General features: G+C 47.4%; 5 protein-coding genes across 19 annotated transcripts in view; 3 read left to right on the top strand and 2 right to left on the bottom strand.

The window, feature by feature from the left end:
- Positions 1-1786: 1786 nt before the first annotated feature.
- LOC1273072 (N6-adenosine-methyltransferase MT-A70-like protein) lies at positions 1787-4643 on the bottom strand. 2 transcript variants are annotated; one of them, XM_312015.6, is made up of 3 exons: positions 4232-4643; positions 2424-4032; positions 1787-2354 (listed from the first exon to the last, which is right to left on the bottom strand). In XM_312015.6, exons 1-3 carry the CDS (start codon positions 4455-4457, stop codon positions 2240-2242), a joined length of 1950 nt encoding a protein of 649 aa, XP_312015.5. In that variant the 5' UTR covers positions 4458-4643; the 3' UTR covers positions 1787-2239. The 2 variants fall into 2 exon arrangements, with proteins under 2 accessions (XP_312015.5, XP_061498122.1); XM_061642138.1 differs by having other exon boundaries at positions 4280-4641.
- Positions 4644-4759: 116 nt separating this feature from the next.
- LOC1273073 (probable cytochrome P450 6d5) lies at positions 4760-6571 on the bottom strand. The gene is made up of 2 exons (XM_312016.5): positions 5123-6571; positions 4760-5055 (listed from the first exon to the last, which is right to left on the bottom strand). Exons 1-2 carry the CDS (start codon positions 6438-6440, stop codon positions 4877-4879), a joined length of 1497 nt encoding a protein of 498 aa, XP_312016.4. The 5' UTR covers positions 6441-6571; the 3' UTR covers positions 4760-4876.
- Positions 6572-9331: 2760 nt separating this feature from the next.
- LOC1273074 (small ribosomal subunit protein mS23) lies at positions 9332-10135 on the top strand. The gene is made up of 3 exons (XM_312017.6): positions 9332-9493; positions 9549-9710; positions 9786-10135. Exons 1-3 carry the CDS (start codon positions 9450-9452, stop codon positions 10072-10074), a joined length of 495 nt encoding a protein of 164 aa, XP_312017.5. The 5' UTR covers positions 9332-9449; the 3' UTR covers positions 10075-10135.
- Positions 10136-10231: 96 nt separating this feature from the next.
- LOC1273075 (heterogeneous nuclear ribonucleoprotein F) lies at positions 10232-16061 on the top strand. Of its 4 annotated transcripts, none has more exons than XM_061642090.1 (6): positions 10232-10431; positions 10987-11470; positions 12054-12198; positions 13657-13799; positions 13882-14097; positions 14252-16061. In XM_061642090.1, the coding sequence occupies exons 2-6, from the start codon at positions 11056-11058 to the stop codon at positions 15007-15009; spliced, it is 1677 nt and encodes a 558-aa protein (XP_061498074.1). In that variant the 5' UTR covers positions 10232-10431; positions 10987-11055; the 3' UTR covers positions 15010-16061. The 4 variants fall into 4 exon arrangements, with proteins under 4 accessions (XP_061498074.1, XP_061498073.1, XP_312018.5 ...); XM_061642089.1 differs by having other exon boundaries at positions 10234-10431; positions 10954-11470; positions 14255-16061; XM_312018.6 differs by having other exon boundaries at positions 10234-10431; positions 10954-11470.
- A 1442-nt stretch (positions 16062-17503) lies between these two features.
- Positions 17504-25080, top strand: part of LOC1273077 (chloride channel protein 2) — a 27043-nt gene continuing 19466 nt past the window's right edge. The window contains exons 1-2 of one of the 11 annotated variants that reach the window (XM_061642072.1): positions 17504-17560; positions 23550-23944. In XM_061642072.1, coding sequence (XP_061498056.1) covers positions 23789-23944 — 156 coding nt within the window. In that variant the 5' untranslated portion in view covers positions 17504-17560; positions 23550-23788. Of the gene's footprint in view, positions 17561-21267; positions 22488-23549; positions 23945-25080 lie in introns of those variants that run through there. The other 10 variants (XM_061642066.1, XM_061642079.1, XM_061642078.1 and 7 more) reach the window with 10 other exon arrangements.

Here is a 25080-nt window from a genome sequence, read left to right as displayed (position 1 = left end):
TGTTGGTCATCGTTTGCCAATCCTTTGCCTTGTTGCCTCTTGCTTCGCGAGCGAATCTCCTTCACATTCGAGCTCATCCACTTTTCACAACCCGAATGAGCAAATGGCTAAGCGCTGGTAGCGGCCAAAAATACGTTTCATTCGTACTCTCTTCCATCAATGCGCCTGGCGCATGTCCACATTCAATGGTTCACCGTCTTCTTTTATTATGAATTGTTGAGAAGATACAGTTGATAATGGGGAAAATAAGAATGAAAAAAGGTGAAAAAACAAAAAGTTCAAACTATCTCATACTTAAAGGAACATTTAAACACAGCGCGAATGGAGTGGAAGAAAACAAACAAACAACCTAATCCGTCAAATAAAAACAAACAAAAACATACAAAACAACCAACACATACAGAGAAAAAGAGAGAAAGAAGGAGAAGGTCAACAGCATTGTCCAGTATGGAGGAGACTTTTCTATTCTATAGATTGTGCAGTTATTAAAATGCAAAGTATAGAAAGAAAAGTAAGAAACAGAAAAAAAATAGAACATTGTATTGTTCATATTTTTACATTACGATACAAGTGATGAACACTTAAAACATGCAGCCACAGAATAAACACATGTTAAAATAGCATCTAAACAAACCTAAAGATCAAACTGACTCAAACATACACGAAGAACTACTTTACGCAACGCTAAAACACACTAGAATAAAACAAAGCATGAAAAAAAGGAAAATTGAGAAAAAAAACTGTGCGTTAGGTAAAAATTAAAATGCATCCATACATAAACACATAAACACGGCCATGAAAAAACACATTTAAAACTAGTTAAATATAAATAATGAAAGGTAAAGAAATTTAAACCAAAACCAATACAAACAAAAAGAGAGAAAAAAGAGCAAATAAAAAAGATGAAAAAAATATAATAAAACTCGGCAAAGAAGCCCCTTTTTCCCCAACTATTTGCCAGCGATCAAATCATCGCAAAACGTACACAAATACACACTCACACACACACACGCACATACCACATATATTTAGCAAGAGTGAGCGTTTACCGGCCCGGTACCGGCGGTCAACCATACACGGCCGGAATTAGTTCAATTATTGTAGGGTGCTGGAAGATGGAAGTGGCAAATTAAGGGGATAGGGACACACACTCCCATGCAAGCGAGCTCAGGCTCAGGGAGCGATTGGGAAACTAGGCAAAGTGGGAAGAGCGGGAAATAATTAAAAACAGAAGCAACAGCAAAAAAAACAAGTTCAATAAAACCAAAACCTTTAAAAGTAAAAAATCGTTCTCTGAACTTCGATTTTTGGCACACAAGCAGCTAGTAACAAGTGCTAGCAGTGAGTAGTGGGGCGGGTTATGAACGAGGCAGTGCTAGCGATTTGAAATCGTAGCATCGTAGCAGCGTATTGTTGCAAAATTAGGAGAATTAGGAACTGTTTTCTATGTGCTGAAGGGACGGGTCGATTTGAAATACCGAAACGAAATGATGTTAAGGAAAAGCCTCGTTAGCTTGGGAAAGTGGGACAAGTCTGGTAATCTGCTGTACGGTAGTGCCATTTTGTGTTACAACTGTGTTTTCCGTTAGAAAGATTGTTTTTCGAAAGATAATTTTAAGAAGCAAATAAAGAATGATCGTAAACGTGAACACTCAACGGAAACGTTCCGAATCAAACATCCAACCGAAATGAAAAATTCAATTTTTCTTAGTACCGCTATTGCCCATCAGACGGCGCTACAATGTACGTGATTTGAACAAAGTCGGTTGTAGTTCAGTAAACTAAGTTTATTTTATTTTATTTTTTGTGCTTTATTAATCTCTTTAACACCTAAACGCTCTGTTTAGCTTATAATAATGCCCTTATCTAATGCATTAATGGACGGTCCCGTGGTACAGTCGTCATCTCGTGCGACTCGCGAACGCGAAACACACGAACAGTCATCGTCAAGTCCCCATGACGCTATACACCGCTGTTGTATATCAAGTACAAGGCCTTATCCTTCCTCTTTAGCACAACAACCGCTGTCGGTCTCTAGGCCGGCCTTTACTACAAATGGGCTTAGCTATCCGTGACTTGTTGATTGTCCATAGTCAGTGCTTCGTATGAGCGGCACGCACATGGGGCTTAAGCCCATGACGGGCATGTTGTTAAGTCTTGCGAGTTGACAAACAGTACACCACGGGACTGGCTTAACCGGAGTTTTGTTAGCGATCTAATGTTAAATCAAACGTACCGGTTAAGGAATTTTACCAGGTGTCATACAGTTACCATCCGGGTAACGCTTTTGAAAAGAATTAATCAACTCAGGATCTACCAAACGAATGCCGTCCAGCTGGTTGCCAAGCGTAATCCTGAAAGTAAAAAAAGCACACATCAGTTCCATTTGCATCACCATTTGAATGGTTGAATCTGACTCGTACCAGTTCGGTTGCACATTATGCGGTCGACCGAATAGCTCAATCTTTCGTGTGCCTGGACTTAGCCGCTCGATGATGCCATAAATTTCGTCCGGCTTGTGGCTGGTGGCCCGTACCTCAGCAACAATCACATCGCAGTCTAGTCCACGATTCAAATTCGGAGGATTGCCCTTCATGCCGACCAGGCAATGTTCCTTCCCATGGTTTAGCCAATGGCCGGTGCGTCCCGTTCGTATGATGCGTTGCAATTGATTCGTTTTTACCCAGATCAGTTCGTCCACTCGTTCGTAGCCCCATAGTTTCAAACATTCACGACCCAGCTCCATCGCTCGCCCAGTAACCCACAGGAAAATTAGGCCATCGTCCTGCAGGGCCGGAACGCCGAGCTGACGCATTTCATCATCGGACATAGTACCGTAGGGCAGCTCCATGTGAATGTCCCACGGTGGATCGGCCATTACTACCGCAAACTTCCCCAGCACCGTCATATCCAGGAAGCGCAAATCGCACTGAATCCATTGCGGAGGATACAGAGTAGCGCTCGCATCAGCAATGGGGCGCTTTGGTCCGGCAACGTGTTCGTCCGGCGTCTCAAACTTGGCTGGTACAGTATTCGGTGTCTGGTCCACATACGTGTCCACCTCGTAGTGCACGTACTTGCACGTATCCATATGGAAGCAAGTGTTCAGGAAGCTACAGTCGCCCAACGTTTCATCCGTGTGGTTTTGGATAATTTTCTTGAAATGTAGCTTATTGCATTGATATTTCGTTTTAGTGTCTTCCGCTTCCAGCCGCGGTTCGGCAGACGCAGCTTCCGATGATTCCGGCTCAAGCTTGATCTCATTAGGCCCCACTGCGTCCGTTTTGTTCGATACATCTTCCGCTGGTACGGCGGTTTCCTTATCCTTTTCGAATTCATCGTCCGTTTCGTGGGCCTTTTTACTGTCGCTTGGCTCTTTGCTCTCGGGAGACGCTTCCGAAGAGCGCATACATTCGATGCGTGTGCCATGCGGGCAGAATTCCATCACCTGAGCGCCGCCCTGAGATTTGAACTTTTCTACCAGTGATCGTTCTTTGGCTGTTGGTTTCGAAAGCAGTTCCAAAATTTCTTCCCCAACCTTTTTGCTCTGCTTTTCCCTCGTCGATGGGAGTGAGAGAAGCGACAAAATATCGGACGCTTTACAGGAAAGCGAAGCATCTACCGAGTTTCCCTTCCTTCCCTCATCCTTTGCTCCCGCCAGGGTACCGCGGGCCACTTTGCTACCTCCGTCAGGCAGATCTTTGGAAAAATCTGCTTTTCTTTTGTGTCCGTCTCGATTGCCGGGCCCGGCGGGACCATGGTTCATAGCCATGTCATCGTGTAGCGCTTGCAGGTTTATGTGCTCCGCTGAAATCACCTCGTAGCCCACAGTTCCACCGATGCTGACTTCTTTAACATTGATTAATTTCTGTCCGGCCAGCTTGTGCAGGTAATAGGCAATGGAGTCACGCAGCACTGCTTTCTGTACGTGTTTTTCTACCAGCTCCGCTATCTGGGCCGAGTTGGAGGGCAGTATTAAGCTTTTGTCCGCAAGCACCTGCACCAAACATTTTTCCACTTCTGCATCAATATCTGTAAACAAAAAAAAAAAGAGAAAACAACATTTAGCTATTTGTCAGTAATTGTACAAGAACAACCATTTATCGTGATCATGCATGAATCTCTAAAAAAGGAAGTGCTCCTAGCATCCCTGCGTATCATGTATCATGTGCATGTGTGTGAGTTGGGTGGGGGACATGCAACACTGTATGGCAACAAAGATCCGCTTTACCCGCACTTCCTGTTTGATCCGATTTGATTGAAGTCAGAAGAAGTTTACCCTTATCCTCGCTCAAGTTGGTGGCTGATTCGATTTTGATTAAGCCGGCAACCGCTCCTGGACCACCGGGACTACTGTTTCCCAGCAAATCTTGTCTCTCTTTTTTGCGCTTCTCCAACTTTTCACGCAAGCTGTTGCGCTTCACTTTGACCGCTTGTATTTCCTCCCACGAAGACATATTTATGTTGAATGAATGTTTTCCCTAATCGCAATACAGTGGCAAGGCGGGAAGTGGACACATTAATTAAACAGCCACGAATCTATGCATTGATATGAACTTCTTCCTAAACGCTACCACAAAAACAAACACTCTTGCGAAGCTGTCAACCCACAGTGGGAGTGTTGCGGTTACGAAAAATGACAACTACATTATTATTTGTTCTCAAACCAAGGTTGTTACATACTACTGTGTATCAACAATCTTTTAGCGCTACGCTCCAACAGATGGCGCTCCGGTGCGCGAAATTTGAACGATGACGGTTGCAGTTCAGCAAATTTATTTTATTTTGTTGTATTTTAAATTGCATTGTATTAATCGCTTATTCTTCTAAACGCTCTTTTAGGCATAGAATAATGTCCTTTACTTATTCACCTAAATTATTGTACTTTAGCGCGATCACCACGAACAGTAATCTTCATTGGCAGTCCCCCGTCCGGGGTTAGCGTCACATTTGCCGGCTCGAACCGCACCTTTCTCGGTACGGTGGCCTCAAAGTCGAAACGAGACAGCATCAGCACCAGCCCAATTTTGGACAGCATTATACCTTGTCGCAGTCCTGCAAAAAAAGTGGATTTTTATTTTAAATATTTCTTCCATTGCCCATAGCATTGCCTTTCACCTACCGATGCAGTTGCGCGGTCCCAATCCAAACGGGTAGTACGCGTCCGGGTCGTAGTTCGGTGCCTGCTCGTCAAACCGCTGCGGCATGTACACCTCGGGCTCGGGGAAATACTTCTCATCCATGCTAATCCCCAGCAGTGGAATGATCACCTGCGTTCCTGCCCGTATCACCACGTCAGCGGCACCCGGGACAGGGTAGTCCTCGGTGCAGACACGGTTTAAAATTGGTAGCCCCGGATATTTGCGCAGCGTTTCCTTCACGCACAGATCCAGGTACGCCAGCTCCTGCAGGCTCTCGTAGCTGATGACACCACCGTGCCGCTCCAGCACGTGATCGATCTCCTGCCGTGCCTTAGCCATCGCTTCCCCATTGTGCGTCAGTTCGTGCAGCGTGAACGAAATCACACCGGTGGACGTATCAGCACCGGCCACATAGAACAAAAACACATTTGCTGCACACTGGGCGATCGTAAGCGCATCCTGTCCGTTCGCTTCACGCCTCAAATCGATCAGCAGCTGAATGAAGTCCTTTCGCCGTTGCTGCGGATGCCGTTCGCGGTGTTCGATCTGGTGCGTCACAACCTCCGTCGCAAACTGGCGCATCCCCGGCGGCAACGAGCTCAGCCCGGTCAGCTTCAGCAGTCCCGGGCACACAAACACACCCGCCGACCGAATGTTGTTCACGAAGCTGTTTGGATTGTTCAGATCGCGCAGCGGCTCCACGAACGGATCGTTCGGATCGCGCAAACAGTGCGTCTCGAAGCCGAAGAACACGGTCGCGATCACGTCCAGCACGTAGCGCGACGAAATGTCCCGCATATCGACCACGCGGCCCTCCGCCGCCAACGGTTCCAGCTCGGCCAGCAACTTCTCGCTCACGTCCAGAAACGTGGGCATCATCTGGCGCAGCTGGCCGGACGTGAAGGTCGGCGTGAGCTTCGCCCGCAGCCGCTTCCAGCGTGCTCCGGGCAGTGCGAACAGATTGGCCGACATTGGGTCGCGATGTTCGTCACAGAACACACCACGGTCGTGAAAGTGCTGGAAATCGGCCACCAGGATACGCTTGGCCAGATGGGCATCGCGCACGAGGATGGCTGGTCGGAAGAACAGATACACACCAAGCAACCGTTCCGTGCTGCGCGTGTACAGCTCGTTTACGGCCACACCGAACGATTCACGTTTTTCGGCCAGCGCACGCAGATTGCCGTACGGTATTTCTGGGCGCAGATGCGGGAACCCTTGCCGGGCCCAGTACGAGTAGACATAGCGAAGGGCAAGGTAGAGCACCACCGCAAACAGAGCTAGCGTGTACACGAACATCCTTCACGCCGAGCGCGATCGATGCGACTGATCGTCTTGGACCGACCTGTGGGAGATAATGGACCTGCTCGCACGCGCCGTTGATTGGAGGAGCACACGATGACGGGCAATAATGTTGACCGAAAACAGTGGCTCAAACAACACAACCACGCGGGTACAAGCATACTAGTCGTCTCGCATCATCATGTGCTACATATGAACGATTATGCAGGTGGTAAAGGTCGACTGTCCAAAACTTGCTCTCGAGAACGTTCGAATGCTGCGGGTGCTAATTCGAGGAGTTGTTTCAACAAGAAGATTCATGTAACCGAGAAGCTCATACCTAGGGTAAAGCATTCAGAAAGCTATTTGAATTTTTCTCCTAACCGTGAGGGGTTTAGAAGATGTTTACCTACGAACGGGTAATGGTGTTAAGATAGAAATGATTGTAGATAAGGACAAACAGCCTAAATATAATATAATAATTAATATGTATTTTTAATTGATGCCGACTGTGTTCTACCAAGGCGACAAACAACATCTTCATTGCATTGCCTGAATATATGCTCAGCAAAGTATTTGTCTATGTTGCTTTTTATATTAGTACCTTGTTTTAGCAAATGTCTTCAAACATCTCCAAACATTCTCAGTTCGATGTGTCAACATATTTGTATCATTTGGAGCGGTAGACATATTTTTGGGGAACACTGAGAGCCTCCAGCTCATTATAAGCGCCCCACAGACCGGTCATAAATGTTGTGCCCGGTTCAACATTCCGAACCACCAGATGATTTAGGAAGACTCACAATCGCTTCTGAATGTGCTTCAGAAAGATGGTATTCGTTTCCCGGCATATTCCTCGCACAACGATTGATCCGGCTAACTTTGTGCTTTCGACGGGACTTGTGGTTTTCGTTGATTTGCACCGTCATCCCAAGCGCCACAGATTAAGCTTAAACGACTGGAAAATTGAATATCCACAGAAAAAATGAAAGCTCCACAGCTTCATTGGTTTGATCAATAGATGGCGTATTACAACTCATCATTATATTGCTATCCTTTTCTTGCAATGTGTTTCGACAAGTTTCATCTTATCATGACCTATATAGCCTTCTAACTTTCTGAGCAAAAATCTATTTGAATGGTCGTGTGGTCAGATACGTGGGTATCAACACCAACGACCATTACTCAAATCTCACTTGCTTCAGTGCTGGTGGTTTCCGTTGGAGTTTAGTATTTAAACAATCGTATCGCCGTTCTAGTTCTTGCGATACATAACTTCAATGCGAAACCATACAACAGTACAAAGGAAATGAGAAAGCTCTCCTCCAAGCGATGAAGCTCAACTGGTTGGGGTATCCCACCAACAGAGAGCGCCACCAGCTTTTTCGCTATTTTTAAAATGCATGAGTCGTTTGCCGTCTGCTAAACGAAGTCATTCTATATTCCGTTTAGGTAGAGTGCTTGAGTCGTTTAGAACCCGTTTAGTGGTCGTTTAGTGGATTTGTGGCACTTGGGATGCTGCGGCCTCCTATCTTCTCACGAGTACGGTCGAACGTTACCCCAACAAATAACGGATACCTTCCTTACTTATCGTAAGGAATACCTTTCTTACTTTTCGGTCCATTGAATAAACATCACATTAACTATATACAGGTGTCCCCCGAGATACGACTGTATTTGGGACCGAAAAAATGTCCCAAAACAAGGCGTAAGTCGAAAAAGTCGAATGTCGAATATCTATGAATATAAAGTTTATAACCGAAGTTGAAGAGTTGGAATTTATAATATCGTATATTTTATTTAAAATAATGTTCGATAATGTAATAATTATATTTTTAAAACCGTACACAATATAGATATTCAAGATAGGGTAGTTGTGGAATCTTTGGAAATGTGTCTATAACGGTTATCAGCGCAGATATTCTAAAAAATACATCAATTTCTTGTAAATGACAACTTTTAACTGTCAAAATCAAAATCGTCGTACCTGCGAATCGTCGTAACTCGAGGAGGTTGTAACTCGGGGGACGCCTGTACAAAGTTGTTGCATTTTGGTTTCAACAATGGTTTCAACAATACCCTCTGTAATATAGCAACTATAGATAAATCAATATTTAACAAACCACCACAAATCAACGTAAAAACTTAGACACCACTGTACAGGCGGTCCCCGAGATACACGGTACCTCTTATACGCGGATTCGGAGATACGCGGGTTTCTAAATTTGACAATTCTTTGAGCAAATTGTACTGATTTGACACATCAATTGCAAATTGCCAAATAATTTCCGTTTTGATCGAATGTTAAAAACTATTTCAAAAGGTTTAAAACAGTTATATTCAGTCAGAATCATATCAAATAATTCATAAAGTGACTAAAACCACCCCCTACTTGCAAAATTACACGAAAATTTGTGATATTTTAGCTGTAAATCACGAGATTCGACTTACGCGGAAATTCGAGATACGCGGTATTTTGCGGCCGTTTTCGGTCCCCATTAACCGTGTATCTCGGGGACCGCCTGTACTGAAGAACAACGATCCCGGGACGTAATGTAAACAAACCCGCCGTAAATAAAGACAACAATTGAAACTGCCACATAGAGTGTGGAGCTGCGGGCCCGCTGCCCAGGATGCATTTTAGAACTGTGTGATCTGTCTGACTGAACACAGAAAAAGTACTTTTTCCGTACAAATTGTTCGACCCATTCGAATAGGTGCTTGTAAAATCGCTGCCAAACACTTCGAAACTCCTCTTTCCTGAGGCCTATTAAAATTTTGAAGTGACTATAACTTCTTACTCCAAAGTTATTGCGAAATAAAAATGCAGAACTTATACGAGTAGACGGTTGTAGACAACACGGTTAACATACAACTGCACTGCTTGGCAGCCCTGTCTTTACCACAGTTGATGTGTGGTGCTGTCAAACCATCCAAACATTGCGGCATGTTTTGGTTTCATAACATCATTAATTCACCAACCAGCTGCACCAGACTCTCGGCATTTACGTACAAAAAGATTTTAACATGGCAAACAGCAGGCTCGAAAAAATAGGAACAATTATTACAAGGTAAGATTCATACGCAACGCGTCTATGACCTACTTACCGCACTGACTTCTTACAGAACTCAGGGCCTTCTAAAGTCCGGTGCTATGAAATTCGATGAGCGACCTCTTTGGTACGATGTTGTGACCGCCTTTCCACCCCACGAGGAGCCTCGCTACGACCGGCCTGCTCCGAGGGTACCGGTTCGACAAATATTTTACCAGGAGGATACAGTGAGAGCGTAAGTTTGCTTGCCAGATGTGTGCATTTTGCTGCCTTTTCTACTACAACCCAGTTTCTTTGTTGACGTACGTAGGAAATTTCACAAATCCGGCAAGGCAACGTTTGCAGTGAACTTGCTGGACCACAACAATCGAACACCGACCCAGCAATTCATTGAGCTGTACCAAAGCTTGTCCACCCAAGGGGCATTAGATGAGGAGCAAGTGTTTGCCACGGCTATCGATCTGCACGAAGATAAAATGCGCCAGCAGCGACTGGACCGGCGGCCAGCCGACGGTGCCCCTCAAGAGCAAACAAAACAAACGCCCGTGCCTGAAGAGAGTGGCAAAACCGTGAAATTGCAAGACATATTCAAAGATTAACTGGTCGCATTAGAATGCTATTCGGTTAAATAAAATGAAAAAGTGTAGTAAACCGTTCTAATTTGTGAGTTTTCACGGGTTTTTCACAAGGTCAAGGTGTGTAGAGATTTGCTTTCGGGCTAACAACCTTGGCCGAAAGCTGTCAAATCAAAGAGTGTTTACAGGCCATGCGGATTGAGTTCAGTTCTTCACACACCTTCGAAGACGGCGCGACACACATACCTACGCCTCCGCTCGTTTTGGTGCGAAATTTTGTGAAAGTTTCGGTGTGAACTCGTGAAAAAGCCCTTCCCGAACCTGCAGTCGCCGCGTTGTGCGTGAAAGAGTTCGAATTCAGTGTGACGCTTGCACAGTACGGTATGTTTTCCATCGCCCAGTCGCAGCCTTTTGGTGTGGCTACGCTGATGCTTGCAAAAAAGAACGCGGGTTGTATCGATGGCTGTTTTGTCGAGCAATTGCCCCAAAGATCCGCGGCATTCCGCCTGCCAGAAAGTGGCAATCGAACATACGGTGATTGCTGTTTGCGGTGGTCCCAAATACGGGGCCTGGTGTGTGCGTTGCACTGCTTCTTGGTGCCGCACCGTGTCACGGATACATTTCCCATTTTTTTCCAGCGCCAATATGGCGTCCACGCGATTCGCTGACCCGCAGCAACAAGGGCGAAAAAGAGCGCGCGATAGCGGCTTGTGTTGTTTCCTTCTCGCACCCGTAGTGTGTTTCGATGCCGCAGGTGGCGCTAGTGGTGATTTGTTTTTCTGGGCTTTGGCTACAGCCGGCCCTACTCTCTCTCTATGTGTGCCTACCATATTCGTACGACAAGCGTCGTTTGGGTCGTCTTTTTGCGATTGAATCTTTTCTGTTTACAATCCTCACACGCAGCACAATACAATGACGGATATCGCTAATCTACAGCAACAGGATAGCAGCAGCTACAGTGGCGGCGGCGACGGCGACGGTGATCTGGCCGGCGGCAGCAGCAGCATGACGACATTCGACCAGAATCAGGGCGGCGGTGGCCCGGTGCCGGAAGACGACGGCAACCAACCGCACTACGTACGGCTGCGAGGCCTCCCGTGGAGCATCACCGAGGATGAGATCCGCAGCTTTCTGCACGGCGTCAACATACTGCACGTGCACATCTGCTTTCACCCGCAGACCAAGCGGCAAACCGGCGAGGCGTACATTCGCGTGCCGACCCAGGCGGACCGCAACAAAGCGTTCTCGCGCAACAAGCAAACGATCGGCCACCGGTACATCGAGTTCTTCAACGCCACCGAGGAGCAGTTTGAGATGGCGCTGCAGGAGATGGACGAGGGCGAGAGCGGTGGTCCGGTGGTGAAGATGCGCGGTCTACCCTGGACCAGCACCAAGGACGATGTGAAGGCATTCTTCCAGGGTAAGTATACGAGCACGAGACAGTTCCCATGTGTCCCCTGACCCGCCCACTCCCCCCACCAACATTACCCCGTTTGCACACCGCGCATTGCGTTGACACGCAACGGCAGCTCGCACTGGACGGGTGGGGAGAGCTTCCGTTCTCTCCGTAGTCCCATACAAGTGTGTGTGTGTGTGCACAGTCATCTGCAGCCTGCTGTCTCCACGGTACACCACGGGACAGGCCTGTCCAAAACACTGCCGGGCATGGGAGAGGCGGATGGGTTTTATGGGTGTGGGTCAGTCTGCGAAGTGGTACTGCACCGTTCGAAGGGTAGAGGTCGGAAGACCGTTGGTAAAATCGATTCCTATTTTTTCCCCTTCCCACCTTTCCTTAAGTACTTGCACCGTGCTTTCTATTTATTCGAACATCAAAACCCGCATCCCCTTTTCCCCTCAAACCCTTCAACATCCCGAAAACATAAAAAAAAAATCCTTTCCTCACCCCACCCACAAAACCAAACCCCGTAATGTTACGAACAATCGAACCGAAAAAAAAAACAAACAAACGAAATCAACGAAAAAAACTAACCACACTCCCGCAGGCTTGACGATTAAGAATGGATATAATGGGATACTTTTGCTACTGGACAACCTGGGACGGGCATCTGGGGAGGCGATTGTAGAGTTTGCAACCGAGGCCGATGCTGAAACGGCCATGGGCAAGCACAAAGAGAAGATTGGGAACAGGTGGGTGGTTCGTTCTTGTTACACTCTTTTTTTATAAATTAAAAATTGAAAACAAAACCGTTGAAGATAAGCAGAAAACGTTCGCGTAACTATTGCAAGGAATGGCGTCGAAGCAGCGTGGCTTTCAGGCCGGTAGGAAATCACAATTAGGCAATTAAAATGAAGCAATGGTCTAGAAACTTTTGATAATGCTATGTGAAATGAATATTATGTTTCAAACATGTTTGTCTTGTCTTTCAACATCCCTCGCAAAAGAAGTAACTTTAGATAAACTTTGCCTTGTTAGCTTTTTAGTTTTTAAACCTTTATTTGAATTTCATCATACAAAATACGACAAAAGCAGGAATGTTTCACACGTAGCGTTGTTAGTCTACGATTGTCATTGCCATTGCAGTGTGTAGAAAAGCGATGAAAATGATGAAACTCATTTAATGATATTAGCTCTGTCAGATTATATACTTTAACGAATGCTCTCAATACAATTTGCTGCTATCTTTGATAATTTAAAACCCGATAAGTAATAATTAGACTACGTTTGCGCGCTTAAGAACACTATTGGGCACTATTTAGGGTTTCCTTTACTCTCACGGGGTCATGCTGATGCACACCAAAACTGTTTTGGATTGCTTGGCCCGTGTTGCCCGCTGCGCATTTGCAGTCCCATCGGCTGCTTCTTGCCTCCGGCGGTGCACACGACGCTGCCTCTTGTCGACAGTGGGTTTCAATTGACGGTGGAATTGTTGGATGATATTTGACGAAGGGATTCGTCGGGATAACCGTTGCAAACTGTATCGTAATTAAATGTTTTTTGTTCTGCTGCTTTCTCTCAAAAGCAATTTCTCTTCGATATCAGCAGTGAGCTGCACTACTAGCTTCTTGTGTGTGTGTGTCTTTCGTAAGATTAAAAAAAAAAGATGTTATATGTTCGCAGCATAAAACCTCCTAGCTGCTATTAAACGGTATTTAAAGTGCGAAGTTGATGCTTAGCATACTCCTGTTTTCTCTTAGCTCTTAGCCGTTAGCTGACGCAGCACCCGCACAACTGTCGAATGAATCCCGTTGATGTACTAAAATGATATTGTTGTAAATGATAATAACACACCGAATCGAACTTATCGCACAAATACAGCTCTTTCGCGCATAACTGTCGCGTGTTTTGTTGCGCATCACTCCACCACCACAAATTGAATTCACCTTGACGACAGCATCTGAAGTATGGAACTAAATGAGCCCCAAAAGCAAACAAAAAACCCCAAAAGTACATTAACTAAAGCAAACAACAGTAAAACACAGCCTCCGGGTTACCATTCCTGTAGCTCTAATTCTGGATCGTTTTGTTTCTTTTACTCTTACCATCCCATCAACCCCTTCCCCTTTCCCCCGGACCCCGCATCACAATGTGTCGTGGTTTCTATCCGTTCAAAAATCGCCTTCCACCGTTACGGCACGACGACACAGATACATCGAGCTGTTCCGCAGCAACACCGGCGAGATGAGGCGCGCGGAAAAGCGCATGCGACGCATGGCTCCGTATGCACGGAACGATCGCAACTCGGGCGGTGGCAACTACTCGCAGATGTCCGATCCGGTGTATGGGCAAGGTAAGGTGGCAGCTGCAGGACAAAAGGGCACGCAGCTTTGTTGGATGCTGAAATCATCTGCTTCCTGCTTGGTTCGTTGCAGATTACTCCGATAATACGATGGGCTCGGGCGGTAATATGAGCGGCGGCTGGAATGACCGTTCCAATGGCGGTTACGGCAACGGTGGCAACGGGTACAACAGTGGCTCCAACAACATGGGACAGATGTACTCGCCGGGAAACAATGGCAATACGGGGTCGGGAATGTCCAACAATCTCGGCAACATCGACATCCTTCGTCTGCTGCAGGATCAGCTAAGTAAGTAATTCCTATCTTAAATTGGGGCGTATTCCACGCCCGGCGAACGAATCTCCTTTGCGACGGTCGTACCTGTCGGCGGGACAAGCGGTGAGCGTATGTTGTTTAACTGTCCCCCCTTTTCCCTTCGCTTCCCTGCTTTCCCGCGTTCAAGTAGAGCGAGGTGGCGGCACCAACTACGGCTCGGGACGTAGCGGAAGCCCATCCGGCGCGGGCATGAACAGCGGTGGCGGCGGCGTTGGAGTCGGCGTGAGCAGCTACAACAGCGGGGGCGGCTACGGTTCCGGCACGGGCGGAAACTCGGGCGGTGGTGACATGCAGTCCATGATGGGCATGGACCGTGGTGGTGGCGTCGGCAATGTGGCCTACCGCACGTCCGGCCCAATGTCCAACAGCTACAGCAGCTACTCGTCCGGCATGGGCGGCGGCAACAACTCCAGCATGGGTTCGTACAACAACAGCAGCTACGGGTACGGCTCGGGCGGTGGCAGCGGCGGCGGTGGCAGCAGCGGCGGCGGCGGCGGCTACGGCTCCATGAACAATTACGCGAACAATGACTTTGCGAGCGACGAGCCCAATCTGTACTGTGTGCACATGCGGGGCATGCCGTTCAGCTGCGACGAGCAGGACATGTACGACTTCTTCATGCCGCTCCGACCGGTCAAGTGTGTGGTGCAGATGAACAGCCGCAAGCGCCCGTCCGGCGAGGGCGACGCGTACTTCGAGACGAAGGAGGAAGCGATCAAGGCGATGCGCAAGGACAAGGAAAAGATGGGCTCGCGGTACATTGAGCTGTTTGCCGGCCAGCGTCAGTTCGGCAGCGGCGGTGGCGGCATCGGCGGCGGCAGCCTCGGTGGTGGCAACTTGGGCGGCATGGGCGGTGGCCAGTTCCCGAAGAAGTACTTTAACTGATGAGACCGACGGTGGGACGAAGACGACGATCGTCGAGGAGGCAGGAAGTCCGGTTTAAGATGAGATTCTTTACATATTCTTCACTTTCATCCATTCATCAATCGTGCGTGCGTGTGTGTGTATGTGTGGATTGGCTCCTCCAATCGACGGCTCGCTTTTTTCTCTTCGCAATGAGACGCTGGAGGTTCTAATTACGGTTCCATTCTAAACATTAACCTACAACTCTATACATTTATTGCTACAATCCGTCTATGTACCACCTTGTTTATGTATGTGTCTGTGTGTGTGTCTCTCTTCTCGCAAGGGAACAACCTGGCAAGATGATATCGTTTAACTGTAGAATGACAAATCTTTTACACTTTCTGTTTTAATTCACTGACCTGGGGCGCGCGCGCGCACCTGTGTTGGGTTAGCAGCTTGTTCTGTTTCGCTCTGTAGTCACCTTGTGTTTTGCTAGTATCGAATAATGAGAGCAGGAAATAAAACCAATCGACTACTGATACTTCTATTCAACTCAAGTGTCTCTCGCCACAGGCGCCCCAGTGCTTGGGAGGAGCAGCTTTGAGGGTTGAGTGTTTCATGCCACTTAAAATCATTTCTATTGCGCGTGTGTGTATGAGCCAGCCACGCGCCAAATAGTTGCTGTAAGAGTCTAACCCCCTGGACGTTGTTGGTGTGTGGTAGTGGTGGTGGTGGTGGTAGTATTGGTAAAGATGTTAATACTTCTGCATGTGTCGCGAAAGTTGAAGAAAAACTAGATGGCGAATGGATAATGTAATAGCTATTAAGGAAAAAAACACTTTAATGAGGTAGGATCGCGCAGCAAGAGAAGAGGACTCGACTCAATTTATATATATGGTAACACAGAGGAGCCGGCAGTAGCAGCAGCATCTACAAATCAACGGAATCCGTAAAAAAACACACAAACACATACGCTAAACGAGCACACAGAAAAGCAAACATGAGGAGTTTTTAGTTCTGCTCCGTGGCTATAGTGTAATTCTTTATTATTTTTTTTAATATTAATAAAATCTACAATTTACAAACCACAAGCGCGCCGCCGCATACATAGTGAACGCGATCCGCCGTGAAAGAGGGAGAGAAATAGGAGGAAATAGGGTAAAGCTCCTCCGTTTGCCCTCTAGTATGGCGTCTGCGAGCATCGGGCAACGAAATAATTATCGTCGCAGGGCCGGACAGGAGAGGCGGTAGGGGAAGTGGTAGGCGAAGCGACAGAACCGCATGGAGTAAATAAACTGACACCCAATTTAAAACCGATACCGCGTTGCGGTCTGCAATACCTCGGGAAAGAAAGAAAACCGCGCTTTTTTTCGCGCGCGCTTGTGAATGTAATCACTTTTACATCCGGGAGTTTCGTCTTTGCTGAAAGTGATCCGGCTTTTTCGTTTCCGACTGGAAGAAACCAACGATGAATATTTATATTCTTTATTCAATTTACCGCCATACCTCTTTGCATGTGCGTCTGTAGAAGTCTGCAGCATCTCGGGACAGTGAGGTCGTCTAAGATGGTTGCTGCTTTTGCTAATCGATCATGCTATATCATGACAACATGAAAAACTGTACAGTGATAAGGAATCGCACATGGGTTTGAGATACGAGCAGCAGTCTGAAGGAGTCTTACCTACAATCTCTATTTGCGATAAGGTTGTAGCGATGCGTATGTTGCTTTTTAGTTGCAATGAAGCATAATCAGGTTTTTCGTCAACGATCATGCCCGTAAAAAAACGATTCATACTAGAACAATCGTTCCTAATCTGGGTAAAATAATAAACTCACCATCAATTTGCCCATTAGCGGTAGCACGGCCTGGACCGCATCGAAACTGGTGACTACTTTATAGAGAATTGAAATGTCTCCTTCAATACTTCCTACATTTCTATTAAACCTTGTACAACGTTGTGAAATTATAGTTTTCATGGCTATTTTTTTAAATTTAACATATTATGCTCCTGTCTGTATTACAAATGCATCCTGCCATCCATCCATTGTAGTTCTGTTGATTGGAAGCAATGTCTTCTCTGATTCATTATTTTGGCAATTTCGCCGCTTTTTTCGTTCCTTTTCACCATCGCGATCGCGAGATCCAGGGTGTGTTGTGTGTTTCGGCGTTGCTTTTCCTTCTCGTTTTTCGTCAATTCAGCTTGCGGTGTGTTTGTTACCTTGCCAACCGGAACGCTTGGACAAAGTGGAGCATCTCGCGCGCATCTTCGCCACGATCACGTTTCTGTTCCAGCCTCTTTTTTTCTGTACCACGCAGGCTACACCACACCTGTCCTACCGTGTCAGCAACCACTGCCTCGTGTGCGGGGTGTGGGCTTTTGCTTTTATGCTGTCCTTCTTCTTCTGCACGAACGTCTTCATGAATCAAAAACAGCGGCAGCAGCAGCAGCAACAAAAACAACAACACGGGTTTAGGTTAGGGGTGGTGCGTACGATCAGTGCGATAGTTTCATCAGTTGCTGGTTGCATTTCGATACGATCGGTTCGTTTTGCGCGATCTGATCGATCGCGTTCGGTGGTTCCTGCGCCGGTGCGTAATCGCCATTCTCTCTCTCTCTCTCTCTCTCGGTGTGTTTTGTGTGTTTTTATTGCATATTAGGAAAACCTGCTCGCAGCGCAGTGTGTGCAGTGTCTTGTGGTGATTTAGTTTTGCTCTCGTCGCCGTCCGTCCGCCATGTTCTTGTGCGAATTTTCGGGCCCTACTTTGGCAAGGGTTTTGCGTTAATTTTCCACACGTGTTTTTTATCTGATCGTGCCGCTAATTAGTGACATCTTTATTTATTGCTTCTTAGGACATTCGCATTCGCTTTGCTAGTTTGTGTTGCCCCTGTTGCTTCGAGAACATTCTCGTCGTCGTTCTTTGTTTTCCCTCCCCTCTTTCCGAAGAAGCTCTTCCGGGCGATGTTTCGGACGTTTTCATTCTAGCCTTTTTGCTCTGCTCTTTGCGTATCTCTTTACGCCGTATCGTGTGTCTTCCAGCCGCATCATAACAAATTCAACAATTAACCACTCGCCTCAAAATGCCTCTCAAAAGGTGAGGCGGTCAAAGCCGGCATTGCGGCACCCGTAACCGGCGGCAGCTAATTGTTGCACCGTGGCGTGGTGCGAAAAATAGCGGATCGACTGCCTTTTTTTTCCTTCTCTGTCTATCTCTCTGTAGTGAGACTCCTCGCGCGAGCTAGATCCGAATGCATCGATGCGAACATCCATGTGACGGCTACACAAAATCAGCTGGCGAAACGAACGAACCAACTTGTAAGCGTAATACGATCGTGATCGCGTAGAACAAGGGAGGAAAAACGGCCTGGGGGGGGGAGGAGGGGCAAAAAGGGCGGCAGCAAAAATTGCACACCGCGTGTTTGCTACCCTGCACCGGGTCCCTTGTCCCATCTTGCCCCTGCCCTTGGTTGGTTCGGGTAATTATTAGTGCGATTTTCACTAATGTGTGTGTGTGTGTTTGTGTCGCTGTGTTGTGTGAAGAATTCGCGTGTGACACTGAACTTGTGTCACTTTTGGTTTGGAAGTGTTCTACCGCTTGAGGCGATCAGCCGCGTCCGCCACGCACCGCCACGTACCGTGGCGCAAACACGTGCTCGCGCTGCGCAAAGGGTGTATGAGTGTGCTCGCGCGCGCAAAAAGAGGTGTCCAGTTTCAGAGACCCCCCCCCCCCCCCCCCGGCGAACGTGCCGTGTTCGTTGCAAAGGAAAAAAATTGCATCACATAGAAGGCGGGCAACGGAGTTGCTTTAAAGATCATATCATATCATATCCTCCTCCCTATCCCCCGGGGGCGACAGTGCCGTTTCCAGCACGCCATCCAGATTTGCGCGTGACGTGATAGCTCCCGGGGGCATGGCAGGGTGGCGGTAATTATGTTCCGCGTTCTGCCAGTCCAGAAAGAGTCTAGAGCCCTGAGATCGTGCGAGACAGTTTTATTTAAATATTGTATTGTCTAACTGATAAAGGCCTTCGTTTTGCAACATTCTTCGTAAATGGAAAATTGCGAGGAAAGTTTTCCATTCTCGCAAAACCCCGGCTAGACCGTGGGAAGCACAACGCAACGCATGCTCGTTCGAGTTCGAGTTTTATTGCTAGACAACGATTTGCACGATTTTTCGCTTTTATCTCGTTTGTGCGATCAACTGTGCGGTTGCTTATCGGAGCCGATCGATCGAGTATGGCACGCGTAAATTAAGCTAAACGCGATCATCTAGCCTAATCGCCCGCTCCGATCCAATGATTAGCGAACTTCGTTTGGCCTTATCAAGACAAATAGTTTGACACATCAATGTTCAGTCTCGTTTTCCAGCCCGGCAGCATGGGAAGTGATTCTCACCGACTGTTTTTGTACCGCCTTACCCTTTTCCGTAACCTTCGCTAAGGTGTGTAAAATATCCCCCCAACACTGCAATTGTCAATTCAAGAGGTTCAATCCGCAAGTTAAAAAAATCCCTCAAACACACACACACACACACATACACACACACACACACACACACACACCAGGAGAGCTGGATTGTTTACCGGTTTACCGGTCTTACTGTTTCATCATGGTTACGCTTGGGATGATTGGGACATAAGTGACCTACCTGAGGGATTTACCCATAATTCTGACCCGCTCCCGCTCCCCGTCCTTCCCCTTTCGCAAGTCATTTCGAAAACAAGCAATCAGCGGTTCAGCGATACGTCCGGAGCAAACTGGTTTGCGGTGCTTACCGGCTCGAGCATCCGGATCTAGCCGGTTGCGTTCGGAGGGCGGTTGGTGGCTAGGTCTTGTGGTGGGTGGATCTTGTTTTTCGAATCGAAGGCTTCTTAGCCGATGACATCAACTTCCGAAGGCATCATCAATCGAAAGAAAGTGGAGCCTCATCGGAGTGTGCCAACGGGGGCTTGGGGCGGATGGGTTGGTGTGGAGGTGGATGACCAGGACAAGGCTCCACTGATAAAGCCTGCAGCAAGATTGCGTTGGGGAGGGGCAAGGATAACCACAGCCCGGCTAGCAGCTTGTCGGAAGCTAATTTTTGCCTTGCCTTGCAGATATGGAATGATTTATGGTAATTGGCAACGTGTAACGTACCATTTTTATATTATTAATTAATTTTGCCAGGCTGTGACCTAAGGCAGTGCAATCCACCGCAAGAATTAATGAATGTATTACCAATGTCTAGAATCGGGCCCTGGTGCAAAAATCCAGAAAGTGCAGTGAACATTGTTAGACTACCGCTTTCGCACCACAACACTCCCTGATGAGCTTTAAATTTTGACGCCCTGTTGCTAACGTCTGTGTCTGTGCTGTAATCGACCGCGTCTGGGAAACCTTCACACTGTGCGATTCCTCACCCAGGTAACTGCTGAGTTCTTGTTGGCGGAGAGCTGCGAATAGGTCGTCTATTGGATTGGACAGTCTTCGCCGGTACTGGGTGTCGTACTGTGTCACTATCAACAATACTTACTGTCGGCTGTTGTTGTCGTCTTGAGCCTCGAAGTGGCTCGAATAGCTACAGTGATAAGCGTCCCAGTCTGGGAAGGTACTACAAACTCACACTCACACGCTCGTACATGCAAGTCGTCTGTCCTCACGCTAGCCGCAATTCTATCGGCAATCTCATCGTCGATGTCGTCGTCTAATCGGCTGTTGGCTCACGGTTCCGAGTCTGGCGTATTGGGTTCTCCAAATGGTGGTACACACATTTTGATAAGACATTTAATTTGAGATTGAATTGAATAGATTTGATATTTTCAGAATCTCTTTTTTATTTATTTTGGAAGTTATGCCACTTATATTGAGAATTATGTCTGCAAAGGTTCAGTGTTTCTGTCAACCTAATAGACTTGTAAACACAATTTGTTCACACATGTGGCTTCGGTTCCCTTCTTACTACGCAGGTGTGTCAAACACAATACTGAAACGATTAAACATTCCATTAATCCAATGAGCAATGTTAGTCTTACCTGTCCTCCTTTCTCACTCCCCCCCCTCTCAAGAGAGTGTGCCTCCAAAAAACACCTGGCAGCAGCAGACCGATTTCGCACCCCGTCCCATCTCTCTCTGTGTGCAGTTGTGCGTGTCGTTGAGGCGTGTGGTTAAAATGTGTTAATCACACTGCGCCCGTCATCAAGTCACCTCCCCCTCCCTCCACCCGGCAAATGTCATCGTCGTCGTCGTTCCGGCTGCCAGCTTTGCACGAGAGTGAGTGAGTGAGTGTGTGTTTGTGCGCGATCTGACGGCGCCTGTCTATAGGGTAGTAGGGCTCAGGCTTGATCAGCTGCGGATCGCACAACCGGCAAAGGTTTAGCAAGGCGCGGATGGCGCAGAGGGGAAGGACACTGGAACGATGTAAACAGATGCCCATCGTGGTCGTCGTAGTGGTTTTTGTAGCCGTCGTCGTCGTCGTCGTCGTCGAGGTTGGTTGTCGCCGTCACTGAGGGTAGCGCTCACAGTGAGTCGCTCGTTGTCGGTCGAACAGTGTTGGTGTGTGGAGTGCGCGTGCAGCAACAAACAGCACAACAAGCAGAACAGCTGACTGGCATTAGTGTGTGCTTCGGGACGGGTTGGGCGGCCGGGTTTGTTCTCTTCCTTCCGTGTACGCTGGAGTTGGGAGTTTCCGCTTAATAGAGGTGTATGTGTATGTGTGTGTGATCTTTAGTTGCAGTTGTATATACCGGCCAGCGGTCTATGACGGTTCGATCGGGAGTGAAAGTTTCATAAGCGCATCCGGGGCACATTTTCGGTGGCAAGTCGCCGGCTAAGCTAGACTTGTTTTCGTTACTGTTTTGTGGCATCGGAATTGAGGTTAGTGAGGTGTAAATTTTTCGATGCGCTTTGGGCAGTGGTTGCTTTCACTCCCCCCGAGAACGTTCCAGAAAGCCATTCAAAACCAACCGGAGGCTTCAATTGCCTAAGCGATTGTTTAAAGCCCTAGTCCCGGTAATGACAAGTGCTTCGCGAGAGAGAAAAAAAACCAAAAACCCTTTCCCATCGACAATATCGTAAAACTGTCCCCGGGCAGTGATGGAAAGCTTGAGCGATCTAGACTGACCGTGACAAGAGCCGGGCGCCTGGCTCGGTACATTGTTTTCATGAACAGAACAGAGCCTGATAGTTGTAAAGATTACAAGTGCTCAAAGACTGGCCCATTTGAGAGCATGCTGAAAGACAGCACCAGCAGCAGCAGCAGCAGCAGCAGCGAGAGTCGTGCGGTCCGGGCGTCGGTATCTTATCTGTGCGGAGCAAACCCGATTGCCGCTGGAGTGTGCTGGAGCGGCCCCTAACGACACCAAGGCTGGAATGCATACGATACGGGGCGGCGTTGCTTGCCTTGCCCAGCGCCCAAACCCACCCCCCATTCAACCCCAACAAGGAAATGCAGCAGCCAACGTTCGACCCTTTAGCGCAGCGACGTGCGACGTGCGGTGCACTATCGGATTAACGCGGCTACCGGTTCATGCCTAGCATAAGTAAAATCTCAATGAAAGTCCTTCGTTGTGCCTTCAGGCAACAGTCATCGCTTTATCAACCATCGACTGGGTGTCTGTGTGTGTGCGATGGGTGGGCAATTGTTCTGTGCAGGGTTGAGCGGCAAAGTGCATAGAGCTGCCTCGGGCTAGACCGGGCTGGGACACAAAATAATGCATTTAATTGGGGCGCGAAGTGATTGCAGTTGTGCCGCCGAATCAATCAATGCCGGAGACCTTTTCCTCGCGGACGCTGTGTAATGTCACACTCTGAGCGCGATGAGATCATGCTGATGGGTTGTACTGTCTTGTCCGTTGGAAATACAAACAAATTCCCCGCCAGCTGCTCGTATCGTTTAAATCAATGCATATCGCTTGGGTGTAAATTGCAGGAAATCCCGCGTTTTCTTGATTTTGCAACCATTAGAGAGGAAGCTGGATGCTCGGTCGGCAATGTAGATCTGTGATCTGGCATGGTTTAACGATATGATAGTTTTAAGTTCAAATTTTGCATGAAATAGAGCCTTCAATATTCGGAAAAGGTTGTCCACTTAAGAAACACAATCTATTACAGACTGATAACATTCAAAATCTCATTTTTGATGAATTCTTAAAAAAGGAATCATTTGTTTCAAAGTGGTTCTAAAAATGTTTGGATGAAATATTCCCTTATATAGCACGAAGCAGATTGTTCAAAATTTGTCAATAGTTGCCGAAAAAAATGATCTAAAACTGAATTCACGACACAAAATAGGAACATGAAGCAGTTCAGACAAGAAAAAAAGAGTCGCAAACAATGCACAACATATTCGTACAACGCTGTACACTAAGCTGTATCGCACATTTGGCATGTGATCGCTAAACGCGTAGACTTGAGCATTTCATTATCACTCAACTATACGAGCCGAGAGAGCTGCAGGTTATCATCTGACGGCGAGCACGTCACCGAACGCGGTTCGCTGCATCACGTGAGGCTCACGATTGACCGATCTGATTGACACATTGGCTCTGCATCCCCTTTACGTTACCATTTATTTTCTCGTTTGCTTTTCCCATCTTTTGCAGGTTTACTCTGTCTCACGCGCGTAACATACGAGACGTTAGAAGCTAGTGTTTTGTGTAGTTCCAGTGTCGTGACATATGTGCCGATTTTACCCGAAACGGGAGGGAAAGATAAAAAAGTGTTGTGCGGTAAAACGGTTCTGATGTGTTATGCCCGGTACCAGTTAACCGAGGACGCAGTGTGAAGTTAGTTTGTGTTTGAGATTGACAACCGATCATCCCTCCCGGGCCATCCCGCAACGATGAAGAACCGAAAGTTTGGCATGGCGGGCGTCGGAAGCGCCAATGGCGAGATGGACTTCCTTACCGTGCCGACGAAGATCACACCGGTAAAGCAGATGATGGCGGAGCTACAGAGCGACGACGAGGAGCCCGGCCTCGGCTACACGCACACGCTGGTAAGTACACACAACTGGGACATTGTGCATATAGGCTTTAGTGATCGTCGTATTTGAACGTGCACGAGCATGATAGGGTTAATATTTCTCTTCGGGAGTAGCTTTTTTTAACTATAAACCGTGCGGGGCAAGAATCCCGACTTGCCAACTGGCCACTAAGTGGTATACGGCGTGCGTTTGGGTAAAGCACCACCGTCATGACCAGCACGGACCTTCGACCCTGAACTACCCTCTGTTGACAGTGGGATAGAATGATCAAACAAACGCAAAGGCGCTCCCGCGCAAACATAGCATCCAGATTCGCCGTTATGACGAAGGTTTCACGTCCCGGTCGAGGGAGAGAGAGAGTTGCTGGTATGCGTGGCTTGGAGTAGGGACGCCGCTAGCTGCTAGGAATTGATAATGCAGCGCCAAAAAAGGCTAATCATAAGGGGGCGTTTTTATTTTCGCGAACCTTGTTGCACGGTTGGTATGCTTTGCAATGTTTAACGATCGTCTGTTTCCTTGAGGAACTGAGGTGCATTCATCCTTGATCAATAACTGTATGCCATTGGCATAAAAAGTGGAAAAATGCACAAGATACATCGCTTTATGAATTTAAATCAAGTTAATGCAGTAGCAGATATGCACGCCTTACTTTATCATAACTTCTTCTTCTTGCTTCTTTTTGGCATAACGACCTACGTGGTCATGCCGGCCTATAGAGGCTTTCGAGACTCATTTAGTGTCAGGAACCATTTAATGCGGGCGCGTTCGTTGTAGACGGAATACAAACAAACCCAAATAATTACCTAAGCTGACGCTTGCCCGTCTATTATGGCCACCGTCATTCCGATAAGGTTTATCGTTTGTTTTGCCCAGCGACACCGAAAATTAGATAAAAACCAACATGAAGTTGTTGTTGTCGTACGCTATGCTCAAGCATGATGAATGCACCAACAACCGGATCTTATCTGTTGCGAGTGGTGATCGCTTAATTGTTTTACGATTCGGTAGCATCAGTCATTCGGTGATTAACCCAAACATAGTCGGCATGTTTGGGCACGTGGCACGCGTACATCGTTTATTTAACCGATAACCGGTGCGTCAAGTTTCCTATTTAATTAACAATCAGACCAGAACAGAAACATTGACGA

The sequence above is a fragment of the Anopheles gambiae genome, chromosome 2, assembly GCF_943734735.2.
Source record: "Anopheles gambiae chromosome 2, idAnoGambNW_F1_1, whole genome shotgun sequence".
Taxonomy (NCBI): domain Eukaryota; kingdom Metazoa; phylum Arthropoda; class Insecta; order Diptera; family Culicidae; genus Anopheles; species Anopheles gambiae.
Note: the sequence above shows the minus strand (reverse complement) of the source record. Positions and strands in the feature narration are given on the sequence as shown.

Bases quoted from the DNA above. Each gene is read 5' to 3' on its own strand.
- LOC1273072 (XM_312015.6), bottom strand. From the start codon at position 4,457: ATGTCTTCGTGGGAGGAAATACAAGCGGTCAAAGTGAAGCGCAACAGC. The intron at 4,033-4,231 runs GTAAAGCGGATC...TTTTGTTTACAG, and splicing joins GGATCAAACAGGAAGTGCGG to ATATTGATGCAGAAGTGGAA. The intron at 2,355-2,423 runs GTACGAGTCAGA...TTTTACTTTCAG, and splicing joins CATAATGTGCAACCGAACTG to GATTACGCTTGGCAACCAGC.
- LOC1273074 (XM_312017.6), top strand. From the start codon at position 9,450: ATGGCAAACAGCAGGCTCGAAAAAATAGGAACAATTATTACAAG. The intron at 9,494-9,548 runs GTAAGATTCATA...GACTTCTTACAG, and splicing joins ATAGGAACAATTATTACAAG to AACTCAGGGCCTTCTAAAGT. The intron at 9,711-9,785 runs GTAAGTTTGCTT...TGACGTACGTAG, and splicing joins CAGGAGGATACAGTGAGAGC to GAAATTTCACAAATCCGGCA.
- LOC1273075 (XM_312018.6), top strand. From the start codon at position 10,963: ATGACGGATATCGCTAATCTACAGCAACAGGATAGCAGCAGCTACAGT. The intron at 11,471-12,053 runs GTAAGTATACGA...ACACTCCCGCAG, and splicing joins TGTGAAGGCATTCTTCCAGG to GCTTGACGATTAAGAATGGA. The intron at 12,199-13,656 runs GTGGGTGGTTCG...ACGACGACACAG, and splicing joins AAAGAGAAGATTGGGAACAG to ATACATCGAGCTGTTCCGCA.
- LOC1273073 (XM_312016.5), bottom strand. From the start codon at position 6,440: ATGTTCGTGTACACGCTAGCTCTGTTTGCGGTGGTGCTCTACCTTGCC. The intron at 5,056-5,122 runs GTAGGTGAAAGG...CTTTTTTTGCAG, and splicing joins GGGACCGCGCAACTGCATCG to GACTGCGACAAGGTATAATG.